The sequence below is a fragment of the Branchiostoma belcheri genome, unplaced genomic scaffold, assembly GCF_001625305.1.
Source record: "Branchiostoma belcheri isolate BF01 breed outbred unplaced genomic scaffold, Haploidv18h27 scaffold3, whole genome shotgun sequence".
NCBI classification, from domain to species: Eukaryota; Metazoa; Chordata; class Leptocardii; order Amphioxiformes; family Branchiostomatidae; genus Branchiostoma; species Branchiostoma belcheri.
Window position 1 is genome coordinate 3,719,319 of NW_017803909.1, and position 17,172 is coordinate 3,736,490.

The following is a 17,172-nucleotide window of genomic DNA, read 5'->3' on the forward strand; positions in this document are numbered from 1 at the left end:
AGAACAGGCCAAGGTTGGGTCATGTATAGCAAAGAGGCCAGCTTACCAAGGCGTGAAAATCTAAAATCTTTCCAGGTCCTTGGAACTCAAGTCATTGTTTCCACATACTTGATGGTAGTAATTAAAAAGTTAAAGTAAAAAAAAAGTAATCACAAAAAGATATCACCCCTCAAATTTATTTAAGATACATAACAAACATGACATTTTACTAGTACCTTCAAGTTTGCTGATGACAATTTTATAGCTTGGTTTGAAGAAACAGAAATATAGATATACGATCAATAAATGCCACCTATTTGATTTAGCATATATCCTCTCCATATAGACAGTACTGGTTCATGTTATTTGCTAAATGTACATTGTGGTAACTAAAATCCACTTCATACATTATCCAGTTCAAGGCAGTAGCACATTAGCCCTGTCCATTCTTACATTATTTGGTAGACCAAAAAACAGTTACTCAAGCAACTGGATATGATTTTGACGTTTTCAAAATCATATCCAGTTGCTTGAGTAACTGTTTTTTGGCGTATCCTATTACCTGGATGTCTAACCTTCATCGACGCATTATTTGGTAGACTTATATAATTCCAATATTCACAACACTTCTCATCTACATTGTTTACACCAACAATATATCTCTACCACAGGTACTTGTACTGGGGAGACCAGGGGAAGAAGACCATCGAGCGTTCACGTATGGATGGGTCAGACAGGGAGGTTCTAGTGAGTGATGGACTCTTCTGGCCAAACGAGATGGTCGTTGATTACAGGAACAAGTGAGTAGTCACATTTTTCAGTTTTTATACATTAGTTATACTCAGACATGTATTCTAAATATTACATGTACTTTGGATCTTTCCACAAGATCTACACAGGTTGACAATGTTGTGCTACTTTGACTTACCACACTTTTAATATAATGGTTATGTTCAATCTACCTTTATGTTAAGTGCACAATATCATTAATAATAGCCTTTTTTGCACCTTAAAGAAAATAGCATTTTGCACATTGGAATAATAAATAATAATATTCCAGACTTTTGTTTTAAGAGATAGTTTGCTAAAACCAAAATAATATTTTCCTATGGGCCAGCTTTGAATGATTTCACCCTTAATAAGAAAGGGACATATTGCATAGCCAACAAATAAAATAATGCAATCATTTCTGCAGCTAAGTATAGGCTGTAGGTAAAAGGGGGGAAAGACTGTTGACTTACCAGCTAACATCTGAGCCCTCAAGAAATTGAAAATGGCAACAGAACCATCTTGCATATAGTTTTGAATAGTCAATGCTGCCAAGTACACAATGAACATGTGTGTATGTAGGAAGAAACTCTTTATATTTTGATATCATCTAACTCAAAATGTCTCAAGTTGAGGTATGAGGTCTATGGCTTCATAACCAAGGTACTACCATTGCATAGCAACAAAAAATCAAGCATATGCCTATATCACAACAAATTGCACATCTTCAGGTTTGTGTAACCTGGGTGAAGACTTATAAGCTTAATTTGGCTATACATACTGGCTGAATCCACAATTTTTCTAATCATTGACATCTCTGGCAAGCTTTACTGGCCTTGTCCGAAGTTTTGTTTGTTGAATCATCAATAAAAATTCATAATGCATTAGTAACCAATGCATCTTAATACATTTTTGTACTTAAACCTGTATACATGCAGTATTTGTATTTATCAAGAATATCCTTGGGCTGATTTGAAAGCCCCCTAAGTTGGCGTTTTGGGAAAAGGTTGAGGCCTTTGGAAAAATTTTGAAGTAAGAGCAAATAACACATCAGGCTAGGTACAGAACAGTACGAAGGACTACAGTGAATAGCTTCCTCATGTTCTTAAATCAATTGAAAGAAAATTGAACAACTCTTTTTTGCCATACTGAAGGCAGCTGAAGGTTGCTGGATTGTTGGTTAGAAAAGACTGTCAAAGGAACTTTACCTTCAAATGTACAAGGGACTGGAAGACATATTTCACTGTGGTCAGTGTACTATTTATTTAGGAACTTTTCAGAAGTTTTGGAAGGACAAAGGTAGTTTAAAAGACGCCAGGAAGCAGCCTATATGGCACTAGGGACTCATACTTGTCCCACTGATTCCCGTACTTTGAGCGACATCGCTCCTCGTCTCGGAGACAGCGATGGATGAGGAGGATGAGCATGAAGACGATGTAGAAGTACGGCAGGAGATGGCCAAACCCACAGGACATGCAGTAGGCCAGGCAGCCCATCAGGTCGCCGGTGTAGTTGAAGTGTCGTGCCAGGCCCCACCAACCCGACAGCAGAAGCTTGCTCTGGTGCCTCTTCCCGTCGGAGGAGATGTAGGAACACTGCAGGTACTTCGGAGGCTTCCCCCAGATGAGGCAGTTTCCGTCGGTGCGGCGGAACAGGTCCTTCTGTCGGTTGACGGCGCGGAAGATGTAGTAGCCGCCGAGGCCAAGCCCCCACATGGCCAGGCAGTGGAAGGTTGACAGCTGTACAGGGTTGTACACCAGATACTGGCCCTGGGAAGGAAATCAATATTCATGTTTAACTTGTAGAAATGCTGTGCAGCTGTGTTGTGTCAGCTGAGGGATGGTTGCTGTTGTTTCAGCTTTTCTAAATCTGGGGTTCCCGAGAACTGGCATAATTTGGTATCCAATTGAATCTACCCTTTCTACCCTAACCAAGGATAGAAACTAACTTTCTATCCTACTGCTGCCTGGTAGGAAGTTTCTACTCCCTTTATTATAGTTCATTTTGTGGTCCACATTGAGAGAATACATACCTGCAGAGTATACATCCATGGCAGCCACACACAGTCTCCCCAGCCAAGGTACCAGCCAAAGTGGTCATGGCAGATGTCTATCGTGTGCAGGTACCAGTGCTCATTCCAGAAGTAGTCCATGACGTACATGGCTTGCAGCACGTTTACCAGAATCATGGAGTTGGTGACATGTCCGTATAGTTCATATTGCTTGAATGCTGCAGAGAGGTTGATCAGGGTCCAGGCAACGATACCAGGACGGCCGTTGAAGAACAGTTTGAAATCAAACCACTTTCCAATACGAGGGTTGAATTCAACCCCCATCATGAAGTCATAGACGAAGTTGCTGCTGAATTTTCTATCTGCTGCACAAGTTGGGAAGTAATGAGCTTTGACAAAGGCAAAAATAGATACCGCATACCCCATAGTGTTTGCAACCCAGAGAAGACCCCCCCAGTTATCAAAAATAATGGTTGGTGAGAACCAATGGAAGTAAAAGGCATTGGCAAAGAATACTATGTGGGTTATTGCCCAGGCTTGGAGGCCGTTGACGTTGTAGTCGTTAACCAGGCCAGCTGGTGTTCGTGCGCCAGGACGTACGCCTCCTACATAGCCGGGAATTATCTTGTGGAAAACATCGGGTAGGCCAACGTAGAGAAAAATCTGGAAACAAGAATCAAAATATTTTGTTGTAAGACATGCTTGAATTATTGAAGTACAGGCTTCATGCAATGTTAACTAGCTAGTGTCTGTAAACTTAGAGATTTTTGTGAAGCTTATTCATGTGGTAAACTCAAAAGTACACTAACATCAAACAATTGGCACAGTATTTAAAATTTGTAACTGTGGAAGCCTAGCTTCTAAATCCCTAATCTCTAACATGTCTTATTTTTGGAACATTTTTAAGTTGGCATCCTGCTACAAGATAAGTATACTGTACTAGTAATTCTGGCCAAATGCCAACTACTGTCCAACTGCGTGTAAGATACTGCAGTACCTGCCACATTAGCCAGATGGCGCCAACTTTCCAGGCTTTGGCTGTCATGGCCGGTGCCTTCAACCACAGGTCGTGTAGGGTAGCCTCTCCATGGTAGACCTCCAGTAGTGGGGTGGTCAGGGAACACTGGTACTTGTCACAGGCAATGTAGAAGTACAGAACCAGCAGGGGACAGGCAGTCAAGAGGAGCAGAACACCAACGTAGGTAAACAAGTTGACCTCCCTGCAAAAGGGGAGACCATTATTTTACTTTATGGAATTCTCAAATGTTACATGTAATACATGTACCAGACCTGTTTCAGGAAATGTCAGAATCATAAACGGTGATAGTAGTTACTTCATGACTTCATCTTGTAGTCAAGATGAATATACCTAAACTTGGCCTTGTGTTACGTAAGACTGTAAATAATGAACTAAATCAGAAAAGATTTAACTGACAGCTTTGTGTGGTCAGACTTTGTACTAGTCCAAAGTCCAAGGAGATGTGAAAAATGATGGAGCTTCATTGTTTCAATAAACCCATTTTCTTTTTAAATAAGATTTGCAAATTCTATTTCCTTCCATATAGATTTTTACATTCTACCTCACACACAAGTTTTTGGACATAGCATTGTATACCGGTAGGTAGATTTTTACCATGTATATTGTACAATGTACGACGTAACATGCACTAAATCTTCCAGGTATAAAGGGACCTGTGCTTATCACCTGCCCATTTTGTGCTGCTGCAAGCACAATAGTTAGTATGCCTGAAATATGGGTCAGGAGGTGGGATTGCATCAGCAATATCAGCATATCTAAAACAGAAAGGCCTACAGGCGTATGCACCACAAAAGCTTTGAAGCTAAACATTAACCTGCCAGTAAAAAGATAGACACCTTTGGGCTGCCAATGTTGTTTGAGTGGCAGAGAGCTAGCACTTAAACATAAGTCTATAAGTCTATAGTACTGTGTAGACTACTCCGTGTCTATATTTAATACCTCTGTTACATAAGGAACTTGGTAATGAAATGAGTCTGAGGTAGGCAATTCAGCCTCTGTGTAGGTTTTTCATTGGGTTTTCATGTTAAATCTGTTCTAAGATATAATCAAGTCTTACAATAACCTACCAACAGTGGTAAGTGGTGTGATATACCAGTGTACAAACACATACCATGCTCGACCCCATTGTCCTGGCTTGATGGGACTACTCGCTCCGTTGGCAAATTTGACGTCTTCAAGTTGAGGATCCCTCTCAAGGACCAACGTCTCACTGCCGCTGGGCATTCTCGTTCTCTGTTGTACCTTAGCCATGTCTGGATTCAGTGGATGTGAGTCTGTTGAAGAAAAAAAGAGAGAAATTTGCATGTTGTGTCCTTGTGACTAATGTGAAAGGATATCTGGACGACAACATTTTGCATCAAACAAAAGGCAGTGTTATCAAATAACGGACATGCCAAATGCTGAAATAAAAACAGAACAGAAGGTTCCTGTCTTTTAAAACTATACTTAAAAGCCATACCTGGATACAGTTGCCTGACAGCTGATTCAATGCACTACATGTAAGTTCTCATTCTGTTCCAAACACAATGAGTGCCTAGGAGGCTATAGTACAATGTACATGTATAAACTTGTCTAATAACTAAGAATGTGAAGGACAGAGACAAGGACAGGAAACATGACAACACTTCCCCTCAGGTGAGGGTAGGCATAGTGGGGTGATCCACATGGCCAGGCACAATGTGTTATGTCATTGGCTAACCTCCTCTGTTGTTCAAACAGCACAGGAAGACCATTGTTTGAGACAGGACTCAAGGTACACTTTGCTGTGGTCATCGTGCAAACATAGGCACGTGTATGAAGTGAACTATAGACATGTGTTAAGAGTACTAGTATGTATCAAAAGTATGAGATAGATTTAAATCCACTAAGCATCCCCAGAACAGATTTAATGGGAGTGTAGTATGCAGTGTTCAAACAAAAGCCTTTGTTTTTGTAATAATTGTTTCAAAGGTGTCAACTTCTGTGTAGTTACTTTCCATTATGGCTATGTGTATTTGCGTCAGCATATAATTTTAGTCCCGAGACTGATAATTATATTTTCAACAGTACGTTTCTAGGCCCAATGTATGTGTAATGTATTTACCTGCTTTTGTTCAACACTAAGTGACTAAGGCATGAATCATCTGACCTGCCCTTTAGCTCATCAGGGAAGAATGTTGGGATTTCGATCCTATCATAAGCTGTTTATTATTCCTATAACATAGCATGCTACCTGGCAGGTGCTCATGTTTTGCAACGAGTCTTTTGTTGTGGATTTGTAGCTGCCCATTTAGCCTTACACAAGTGTATATAAGACAAGACAACTACATGTAACATCATGAAAGGCTGTTCCATTTTATAAAGTTCAGACAGAGATTCCATAATGAGATTGATAAATACATGTAGATAACATACATTGGGCCTAGAAATGTATTGTTGAAAACATAAAACAGTCTCAGGACTGGAACTTAATATGTGCTGATGCAAATACACATGTACCCATAAGGGAAAGTGTTCCTTATCTATACAGGAGTTGACACCTTTGAAACAATTATTTCAAAAACAAAGGCTTTTGTTTATACCCTGCAATAAACGATGCCAATTAAGAGCTCAGCTGACATTATACAACTTGTATATTAGGTCAACTGCCATAGCTCAAATTGCTGACGGAAGCATTTTCTGTTCACTTCAAATATTTAATTGGGGAGAGCAAAAAGAACCTTGACCCAAGGCTGATTTTGCCCAAATTCATTAATTCAGTCCCCATTATTTGCATTTGAGTGATTACCATGCTGTGAATGTGGTTCTTCCAGCTCCTCCTGCAGGAATTCCTGTGGGGTACTACAAGGGGAGTCACAAAAGTGAGCAGCAGTACAGTACAGTATACACACACATCAACACAGAGAGAGAATACACATAATAGCAAAGAAAACAAAACAAAGGTTGTAGGTAGGTGCCAACTGCATTTAACAATTCCCAGAACTGGTCGGACTACCTTCAGAAATCATCCATGCAGAGCATAATGTCACAGTGCCAAACCAATCATGCCACACACATAATAGTCATTATTTGTACTAAAAGCTGCATAAAGAGAGCAGCAGTACGCATACACATACACACAGAGAATACACGTAATAGCAAAGAAAACAAAACAAAGGTTGTAGGTGCCAACTGCATTAACAATTCCTGGAACTGGTATCTTTAGAAATCATCCATGCAGATCATAATGTCACAGTGCAAAATCCACCAATCATGCAAAAACTCACACACATTATTTGTACTAAAAGCTACATGCATTATTAATAATACTTGCGAAACCCGTACAATGCCCAGACCAATTTCCAACAGCACTAGTCGACATGACTTTTGTACATGCATCTAGCTCTGCATGCATGACATAATTCACATCATGCCAGTCTTTGATAAATGTACATGGACAAGAATGCACTCAAGGCTATAGCTAACGTAACTGTTTTGTCCTGTTCAAATGCAAATGCAGAAATCAGCAATACACACCTCATGGGTCTCCTCTGTACAGAAGTGTCTTAAATGCTTCTGCATGGGTTAGCTCATCATCAGTTGGCCCATATTACTGTGGAGCAGACAATTTTGTGTGAGTAGGCTATGTAAGGGGTTTTGTGGTAAAGTGGCCATTGTTAGTTTTGACAATACTTAACCCCCTAACTAGCAGATTTATGGCTTGATAGTCAACAAAATTTGTTATGATGTTGATAAAGTGATAAATTTTAACGCTGTTCTATATAGAAATGCCTTTCTTGTTAAAAGTAGTATACTTGAAAACTCCTTTGTACCCTCACTAGATGCCCCATACCAGGGTGTACTATGGGGTGATATGGAATGGACCAATCAGAGAGGTTGTCAGTTTCTCCCCATAACCAATAGTGACCAGACTATTGTCCTTATTGGGCCTTTTTCCACCACCACTTTTGCCTGAAGGTATTTCCAAGTGTTCACAGCTGCCTATTAATTCCCATATAAATGTCAACTACCCAGGGTTCAAGCAGGCATAAACATTGACCTTGTTAGGTAATTACATTGAAGGATGTTATGTGCATTGAATGTTGAGTGTTGTTGTAATGTTCATCTCAATGCTGAGGAATCATAAGATTCATCACCAAGTTGATACCAATTGTATATTTAACAGTTGCAAGTAACTGTAAGTTGTTTTAAAGGAATAACTGCTGAGGCCCAGACAAGGTTTGCTTTGCTACAAATGTACATACAGACTGGTAAAATGCATGGTTTCTAGTTCAAAGGCATGTGTACCCCTTCTACATATAGGTGAAAGATGATGAAGGTTTGTCAGGTAAAGCACTTGAGCAAAGCTGTACAAATTACCCTTAAAAGCCAGTCCGTTAATTATATCTGCCCTATTCTGAATGTTCTCTGTGGGAAAGGAAGGTGTAATGTTTCAGTCTGTTTATGTAAAGCATTTGTCATCTCTCCTAATGTGTGGGCCCCACATTTAAATGGCTAGTCAGGCTAATGGACCTGTGAAACTGGGTGGTGTAACGACTTTTGGCTGACTGGAGTATAGATGGAATGTTGACATTTGTTAGACCCGAAGATTGTATTTCGATGTTAATTTAATAAGGAAAAGAGTGTATAGGATCCACAGCCTTCTCAAAAAATTTCCAAATATCGATCTGGATTTTATTCGAACTATATTACTAATTATGACGTCATTTCTGTTTGATGTATCAAAGGTCAAGGTAAAGTCTTACACAAACAATAGGTGATTATGCAATAGCATTTGCTGTGCCTCCCTTGTACCTGACTATTTATGTAAATTAGCTGATAATTAGGTTAAGGTGGGTACCAGGCTGTACTAATTGACTTGGCTAGGTGTAAGCTACCTGAGAAGGTACATTGTGTAGCACGACATATAATGTCATGTTTGACAATTTTGTATATGATATTACTTGTAAGCATCTGTATCTGAGTTTCCATATTGTTGTGTCCCAAAAGAAATTGTATGCAAATACACATTACTCTGATGCAACAATAACCAGTGTTCAACCCATCAAATACCGTGAATGAATTATTTTTTCAATTACAACACAACAGCTTCTGGCCATAAATGATGGATGACACATTGCATCTGAGCTACACGCCAGTCAACCATGTCTGTTGACTGTTGACCTTGTCACGTATCATTGCTTGTTGTATAAACAATTAGCTCGCACAGACTCCTCTGTAGCACATACCTTTAAAGCCTTGAGGCAGCCAAATAAATGTATTTCTTTTGATCAAGGAATATTTGTAGCTGCTTTCTGACTTGTTAGATTTGCTGGTGGACCTTTGGCCTGGCCTGGTACAAGTGGGTACTGTTACACAACAAACAAGGCAACAAACTAAATATTAACAAGTAAAGTTTGTCGTCCATTTGTTAGCCATAAGCCCACAAAGTGGGTCAAAGTGGCAAAATCTGAGTCTGGGTACTGCTATTAACTGAATGTTGATTTTTTTCAATCTTGTTTTCTTGGAAAAGGATAACATTTCATAACTGGTATATATAGAAATAGTTTGAGTATCATATTCAGTACATCTCAAGGTTAACATACTACAGAACGCATTTTGGAAAATGCGTTCTAGAGTCTGTTGACCTCTGCAGGCATGTTTGATCTCTTTATAAGCTAACAAGACATATTTGAACCCCATTTTTAATTTGAAAGTAGCATTTGCTGGTCCAAACAAGAGGTACATTATCTAACAGATTGTGAACTTTTGTTGCATAAGGGTAAAAACTTACAAATGTTAAGAATAACCATAATAGCTATGTAGTCCTTGATGACAAGCTTATCGGTATTGTCTCATTATGCTTGGAGTATGCCTATCAATTAAGTATCTTATCACTGAAGACTTGAGGCTTTCTTTACTGGTAAACCTTTTCTGGGAAAAGGTGGAAAGTATTGAACAGTTCCTTCCTTATTGACCATTGGCTAGACTGTACTTTGATGAAGTATGCCTATCAATTAAGTATCATATCAGTGAAGAGTTGAGGCTTTCTTTACTGGTAACTTTAAAAGTTTTTCTGGGAAAAGGTGTAAAGTATTGAACAGTTCCTTCCTTGTTGACCTTTGACTAAACTGTACTTTGACACAGTTTGACATGTATATCCAAACTTATGTTTCTGTAGGAAGCTGTACTGGGTAGATGGCTACACCCGACTGCTGGAGTCGTACGACCTGCAGTACAAAACTCACCGCCAGGTGGCCAACATCACCAACGTGGTGGGGAACAGTGTGTCCTTCGGCCTGGCTCTTCACTATGACAAGTTGTACTTCACAGGTATGTTGCAACATTGTTGGCTAAAACTGTTCCTATGATTTTTTCTTCATGTATGTCAAAATGCATCCAAATGCCTCCAAATGCATGCATCAGAATGGATTGGAAAATGAAAAATTACACAGAATTTTTGAGAGGGTGATGTATCTTTCAAGGAAATGGTTTATTTTCAAATGTCTGATCTAACTTTTTTTTAATTGTCTGAATGCAATTTTGTACAATCTTGTTTTTTCTGTGTGTAAACTTGTGTTGCACCCTTCAGTGTGGGATGAAGGGGCTGTGTACTCCATCCCGACCAGTGGCAGTGGAGAGCCCACCCTGCTGCTACAGGGGCTGGGTGACCGACCTTTTGGTCTGCAGGCAGTGGACAGTAATACACAGAACACACTCGAAGGTAAGAACGGCATCCTATTAATCTTCTTCTTTAAATTATTAGTTAATTACTCAACATAAACTAGCTTGGATTCTTTGCTAAGAGTAAGAGAGAACATTGTTCCACAAAGTGAAGATTAAAAAGATTAAAAATTTCTTCCTCAGGATCCAATTTCGTATCCAAGTTCTTAATGACTCCATGCAGTTTCCTGATACTTTCTTGAGTTCGTTCCTTGCTACACCTTTACACTCTGTTTATTAACATACATGTATAACTAATGCTGTATATATTGTATTTAAAAGTTTGCAAAATGATCTGTCCACAGTGGGTGCTTGTGGAGACAACAATGGGCAGTGCAGTCACTTGTGCCTCCCCACGGGTCGCTACAGCTACAAGTGTGCCTGTCCCAGCTACGGTGGGATGACCCTGGGATCTGATAGGAGAACTTGTGAAGGTCTGTTTTACTGTCTGAGACTCTTTTGTTCTGATATTGCCAGAAACTTTAAGTTATTTTGCATCAATTGACAATGAAACAGATCATTACAATCATCACAGGCAGACTAAGCTGGTAATGGCTGACCCACAAAAAAAAAGATGTAAATACAAGAAAACAGACAAATGATTTAGAATCTAATATGAAATGCAAGTCCTGTAATAAAAGGAATAAATTGTATGTAGTCACAAATAAACCAGTTACAAATATACAGTTCAATATACACTGAACACTGGTCTTGAAAGCAATTCAATATAATCATGATACATTGTAAGAAAAAAATAGGTCTAACATCCCAACAGTTACTAACAAGTTGTTGTTCACATACAGAACCCTCCAAATTCCTGCTGTATGCTGCTGGTGACACTGGACATGTCATGATGCTGTCCATGGATGCCGATGCTGGGCAGCGACCGGTCATCGTAGCACGGGGGGTGCGACCAGTGGCCGTAGAGTACGACCCAGTGGAGAAGGTGGGTAGAAGTGATACAGTGCAGGCTTGTGACCAGTATATTTGCTCCAAAGCAGTTTACTAAGCAATGACTAAGTGCAGTGCCACTGAATGATATGATAAGGTAGTATGAACACCAGTGTTAATGGTAGCTACACATAACTCTTTGTTTGAGTGTTTGACACACATCTTGCACAAATCTACATTGTGTTTCATGCATAATATTTCTGATATATTCTGAAAGACTCTTCTTGTTACTGCTAGCATCTTTACAATCTCCCATCTTCATCACTTGTCAAGCCAGACTTAATCTTCAATACTTGTCATACAAATTCTTACATTCTAGCTTTTTGTCATTCCTCCTACAGAGGGTGTACTACAGTGATAATGGGATGTTCCGAATCTGCAGAGTGTTCCTCAACGGCACAGGCTTTGAGGTGTTCCTGGATGCTGGCATTGGTGTTGTCGATGGTAGGTTTATGTAATAAGTTACAAAAGAATTGCACCTAAGTTTTAAACTATCGCCATTTACTTGTTTTCTGGCATTAATGAATAGACTGGTGTCTGTTTCTTGTTTTTTGATAAACTGCTGAATCAGTTGCGAGAACAAAATCTGTTGATGTTCTTTTATTCATTTTCTACTAAATTAAAAATACATTATATTTTTGAAATTGTACACATTTACACAGTCATGTTTAACTGAATATTAAACATTGTCCTGCAGGCATGACTCTGGACTGGCGTACCAGGAAGCTTTACTTCACTAACATGGGAACACACTACTGGGGCGGAGGGTCTCCATGGCAACGGGTGGAGATGGTCAGTCTGGACGGCAAGCAGAGGAGGAGGATCGTGGAGAAGTCTTTGGACAAGCCTCGAGCCCTGGTGGTGGACACTGAGAGGGGGTATGTATCTGTATCTACATCGTCTGACTGTTTCCAAAATCATGTCCAGTTGCTTGAGTAACTGTTTTTTGGCATTCTTTTGCAAATTTTATGCTATTTCAAAAACTAGCATAGAATGTGGCCTTCTTCAGCAAATGCCAGGACATGGATGATGTTCTGTCCTAAAAAGATGAAGAAGATTGACATTCTCTTCTCTCGTTGTGTTACCTTTCCTAGATTCTTGTATTACTCTGACTGGGGAGAAGCTGCCAAGGTGGTGAAAGTTGAGCTGGACGGTTCCAACCCTGTAGTGATGAACCACAACGGGATGCACAACCCCAACGGCCTGGCCCTGAGCGACGGGCAGCTCTACATCCTGGACTCGCACGCCCGTCTGGACGTGGTGACGGAGAACGGCACCCAGCTGGCCCCGGGAAGCCTGGACAAGATTGACCTGGACGACCAGGACATCAGGAACACTAATGATGGTCTGGGCTTGCAGGTAAGGCTGGGATTTCCTTGGTACATACTATGATAACTTGCTGGACAATGATCCTGTGATATGTGATTTCTTATCAATGGAATGGTCTAGAACAAGCCTCTTTATGTCTACTGATAAAGATGTGTCGTTTCTGGTATAGAACCCTGCAGTAAGTCACTAAAGCCCCTGGCTTCACAAATATCAAGCTCCAGAAATACAGGAAGTATAAACAGGACAGTGTGCTAAAAGGCTTACCGCATTCTTAGTCAAGTCCCATTTAAAGGCCATGCCTTGAATTCCTATTAAAACTAGGCTAATCTCTGACTCTCTCCTTGCCATACTTTAAGGCCAGAATTAGGGCAACAAAGCTCGTTAGGCAGAGGGTAATGCAGAAGCATAGCTAACATTTCTTTGTCCTTGCATCAGACCCCATTTGGCATCTCTGTGAAGGGGAACCAGATTTTCATCAGTGATTGGGGCACCAGTGCTATCCACCTCATCAACGCAGCCACCAATCAGAAGTCAACGCTTGTCACCGACATCGGCTCACCAATGGGGGTGAAGTACGCGGAACGTGATGCTGCACCGGTACAGAACCCCTGCCGGGGTCACGACTGTAGCGACATCTGCGTACCAACTCCAGACCAGGCATTCCGCTGCCTGTGTCCTGACATAGGAGGCAAGGTGCTGGATGACGATGGAAAGACCTGCAGGAGTAAGTACTACTGAGAACCAATAAAAGAAATAGAAGAACCATTTTAGGGCTGTAGAAACTATGGATGGACAAACGTTTTTTGAACTCCCCTCAACTTCATCAATAATTCACATGTACACTTTCATCTCTCCAATCCTTTGGTTAAAGTTACATTTGTGCTACATTGTTTGTTGTGCAAGATATGAAATATTCATACCTTGGCTGTACTAATGCAATATTCTGTGCATTACATACATGTGCTTGTATATGGATTATCCATAACTGCTGTTTACTTTACTACCCTGTGTGTAAGGAACATACCTTATATAATTGTGCCACCTAGCAGTATGGAATATAACTGCACCTGATACTTCATCCAGTCTCAGTTGTTCACACTTCCTCTCGGCTGTATTTGGTACACATAACTTGTACTCACTTTTCCCTGCTTGTGTCGCTCCCACAGGACCAAGCAAGTTCCTGCTGTTTGCTGACTATGCTGAGATCCGTATGCTAGGCATGGACACCCAGGACAGCTATGCCTACCCTGTGGTGCAGAGGCACGAGTACTTCACCAACCTGGTGGCCGTGACCTATGATGCAAGGGAAGAATACGTCTACTTCAGCAATGTGGACAGTGGTAAGTTTTCATAGTAGAATCATGGTTGGAAATGTTAGGACGATTATGTAAATGATGTACAGTGTAGTTCATAATGTACTACTGTAGTCAATCATTGGTGCTTATAAACCTGCTTTTCTGAGAATTATCCAGTGTCACTGACAAAAGGTAGTGGATGCTACCTGAAACGTCTGACCGTTTCCAAAATCATATCCAGTTGCATAGCTGTTTTTTGGCGTATCGTATTACCTGGATGTCTAACCGTAACAGTGTAGTCTTCTATTGTATGTCATTACTTATAAGAGATGAAAAGCGTTAGCTCTAGAACAAATTATTTATTTCTGCTGTTGTTTGTTCCCAGGTATGATCATGAAGGTTCACCTGAATGGCACGGGTGCCGCTGTGGTGTACTCCATGGCTGATGTGGTGGATGGCCTGGCCATCGATCCCGTGGCACGAAACCTGTACTGGACAGACTACACCAGCGGGACTGTGGAGATGATGCCTCTGGATGGGAACGTGTCCTCCCACGTGGAGCTCATCAGTGGTCTGGACAAACCCAGGGCCATCGGCTTGGATCCAAACCAACGGTATGGATCAGATGGCTTTAGACAATGTTTAGAGTTAGATGCTCATAGGTTAGGTGTAACATGTTGTTCGGTGTAATGTAGCCAGCAACTGCTGCGCCATGTACCTGTGAAGCTCATGTGTTACGCCGAAGGGTGGTTATACTGGGTACACCAATACAGATACAGATCTTGTTGCATAGGAAGTTAAACCTAGTATTATTTACAAAACAAAGCAGTATGCCTACTGTACATAAAACCATTTTATTTAAGTCACAGTTCAGAGAAACATGAGGGCAAATTGAAGACAGAAATCCTGTATATTTGAACTAGACAATAACTTCCATGTTTGTTGATTAGGTGACCATTATTTTGCAGGAACTGTGATCGTGTTAGGTTTATGAATGATGTTAGTTTATCTGAAATGGTTATCTGACTGGTGTATGTATTTGAGTACAAATTCTCACGTAAAGTCACATCTTTTATGTAGAATGTATGATACACATTTGACCACTCACAATCTTCTCTTATTGATGTAAAATGATGAAGTAAGCTAATATGTTTAACATATTGCTACACACCAGCTACCTGTTCTGGAGTGACTGGGGTGAGAATGCGACCATCTGGCGTGCAGACATGGACGGTTCCAACAAGAATGCTCTCATCGATGAAGAACTGCAGTGGCCCAACGGAATCGCTCTGGACTCTGTCAGGGAGAGAGTCTTCTTTGCTGATGGGCACTCTGCTCAGGAGAAGATAGAATACACAGATTACAGAGGTACAAAATGTACTTCATGGTTAGAGAAATGGTCCAGACTGAACGTATACAGAAACAGTGTATGACATTGTAACAAATAACAAACTTGTTGGCTGTGATGTTACTGTTTTCACTACAAAATATGCTGCTGTGTGTCCACTTTTGCTGTGAAAAATGCTGGTTTTTTGGTAGTTGATTTGATAGCGATGACTGGAAAGTAGCGATAAATGTGCATGTTTGTGACAACTTATTTTTGGAATGGTAACGAACCATTGATCGTTTCCTTAGGTGTGAACAGAACAGAGCTGGTCCACCTGACGGACACCCACGTGGACCAGGTGTTTGGGCTGACCATGCATGACAACACCCTCTTCTACTCTGACTGGGTCAGCAAAGGGATCCACCTGACTAACCTGGACAGTGGCATCACCCAGACACTGGTGGAGGGGCTGACCCGACCCACCCAGCTGTACCTGCACCACCCTCAACCGTATCCTGGTAAGGCCCTTGTCACAGGCTAATTATACTTTTAAACATTCACATACAAATTGAACCATTCACTTTCAGTGAATCATGAAAATGGCTATACTATTTGAATGATTTAGCAGAGACAATTTATGATAGAAATCGTTTTTGTTAATAAACATCATTTTATCTTCCCACAGAGAATGAATGTACTGCGTATGGGTGCAGTGACATGGCCATCCCTGTGCCTGGTGGCTGCCATTGTAAGTGCAGAGTGGGGAGGAAGTTACGGGCAGATGACAAGACATGTGAAACAGGTGATACTCACAGACATATCCAAGAAGCAATCTGTTTACATGATAAATGTGTATATAGGAATAGCTGTGCTATTTGTAGACACTAGTAATGGCACATTGCTTTTACCATGTTGAATGTGATTTTTTTTCTATTAAAAGACACACATGGTTAGGCAGTACTATGAAGTTGAAAGTATCTATGTACGGTAAATTTTTGTGCATATTTCATGCTGATATAGATGGTATGCCAATAGTTCTGCTTGATGATATCAGCATGTACAATTACCTGTGTATCCTAATGGTTATCTTGTAATCCCCAGCCCCTGAACCCTGGGTGCGTGTGGAGTCGTGGAGGTGTGCCCAGACCTGCCATGAACAGGCTTACTGTGCTGTGGACGTCAGCAACCCCACCGTCTACAGATGTGTCTGCAAGGCTGGTTACCAAGGAAACGGTTTCCAAGGCAGCGGTTGCACAGGTATTCTTCACGTACATGTATATCACTTTCTAGGTTTTTTTTACTATACATGTATGTATATTGTTGTCTATCATTTATGACATCTCCCTGGATGTAGCATGATTGACCAATCACGGTGGTAAAATCTGGGCTGAAAAGTTCCCACATGTCATAGAACCCGAACTGTGTTCGATCGTGTTCGATCTGGGGAATTCGAATCGAACCCGCGTTCTATTTCGGGGTCACCTGCGGTCATTTACTATAAAGCGGCAAAACAAGCCTTTCTACCTCCGTGCATTGCAACAGATAAAAAACAACACTTTTCTATAGATACAAACAGTATCCTGGACAGTACATGTCCGCTATTATTTTTGGTGGGTATGTAACATGTAGCGAAGCTACTGTCGTATCCTTGAGTGACCTTGAATACTGTAATGATTCTTTACGCCAGTATGAATAACACAATGCACACTTTCTGGCGATATGACATGTCTCCAAAACTCGTTCAAACCTGGAAACATGGAGAGTCAAACATACCCCATTTACGGCTCAAAAT

At 40.7% G+C, this 17,172-nt stretch overlaps 2 protein-coding genes across 4 annotated transcripts in view; one reads left to right on the forward strand and one right to left on the reverse strand.

Moving 5' to 3' along the window:
- LOC109473754 (low-density lipoprotein receptor-related protein 4-like) overlaps positions 1–17,172 on the forward strand; it is a 36,650-nt gene that overhangs the window by 13,352 nt on the left and 6,126 nt on the right. Inside the window, exons 5-19 of the mRNA XM_019773777.1 lie at positions 651–779; positions 9,937–10,088; positions 10,348–10,479; positions 10,784–10,912; positions 11,282–11,424; positions 11,771–11,873; positions 12,127–12,307; positions 12,524–12,788; positions 13,194–13,482; positions 13,925–14,098; positions 14,439–14,667; positions 15,228–15,421; positions 15,689–15,898; positions 16,066–16,182; positions 16,482–16,637. Of these exons, the coding sequence (XP_019629336.1) occupies positions 651–779; positions 9,937–10,088; positions 10,348–10,479; positions 10,784–10,912; positions 11,282–11,424; positions 11,771–11,873; positions 12,127–12,307; positions 12,524–12,788; positions 13,194–13,482; positions 13,925–14,098; positions 14,439–14,667; positions 15,228–15,421; positions 15,689–15,898; positions 16,066–16,182; positions 16,482–16,637 (2,603 nt within the window). The remainder of the gene's footprint in view (positions 1–650; positions 780–9,936; positions 10,089–10,347; positions 10,480–10,783; positions 10,913–11,281; positions 11,425–11,770; positions 11,874–12,126; positions 12,308–12,523; positions 12,789–13,193; positions 13,483–13,924; positions 14,099–14,438; positions 14,668–15,227; positions 15,422–15,688; positions 15,899–16,065; positions 16,183–16,481; positions 16,638–17,172) is intronic.
- On the reverse strand, positions 1,194–7,395 carry LOC109473755 (7-dehydrocholesterol reductase-like). Of its 3 annotated transcripts, XM_019773778.1 has the most exons (6): positions 7,293–7,362; positions 6,565–6,617; positions 4,909–5,071; positions 3,756–3,978; positions 2,780–3,421; positions 1,194–2,516 (listed from the first exon to the last, which is right to left on the reverse strand). In XM_019773778.1, exons 1-6 carry the CDS (start codon positions 7,295–7,297, stop codon positions 2,052–2,054), a joined length of 1,551 nt encoding a protein of 516 aa, XP_019629337.1. In that variant the 5' UTR covers positions 7,298–7,362; the 3' UTR covers positions 1,194–2,051. The 3 variants fall into 3 exon arrangements, with proteins under 3 accessions (XP_019629337.1, XP_019629338.1, XP_019629339.1); XM_019773779.1 differs by lacking the exon at positions 6,565–6,617 and having other exon boundaries at positions 7,293–7,395; XM_019773780.1 differs by lacking the exons at positions 6,565–6,617; positions 7,293–7,362 and adding an exon at positions 5,257–5,639.

Bases quoted from the DNA above. Each gene is read 5' to 3' on its own strand.
- LOC109473755 (XM_019773778.1), bottom strand. The intron at 5,072-6,564 runs GTAATCACTCAA...TTTCTTCAACAG, and splicing joins AGAACCACATTCACAGCATG to ACTCACATCCACTGAATCCA. The intron at 2,517-2,779 runs GTATGTATTCTC...TTTCCTTCCCAG, and splicing joins CATGGATGTATACTCTGCAG to GGCCAGTATCTGGTGTACAA.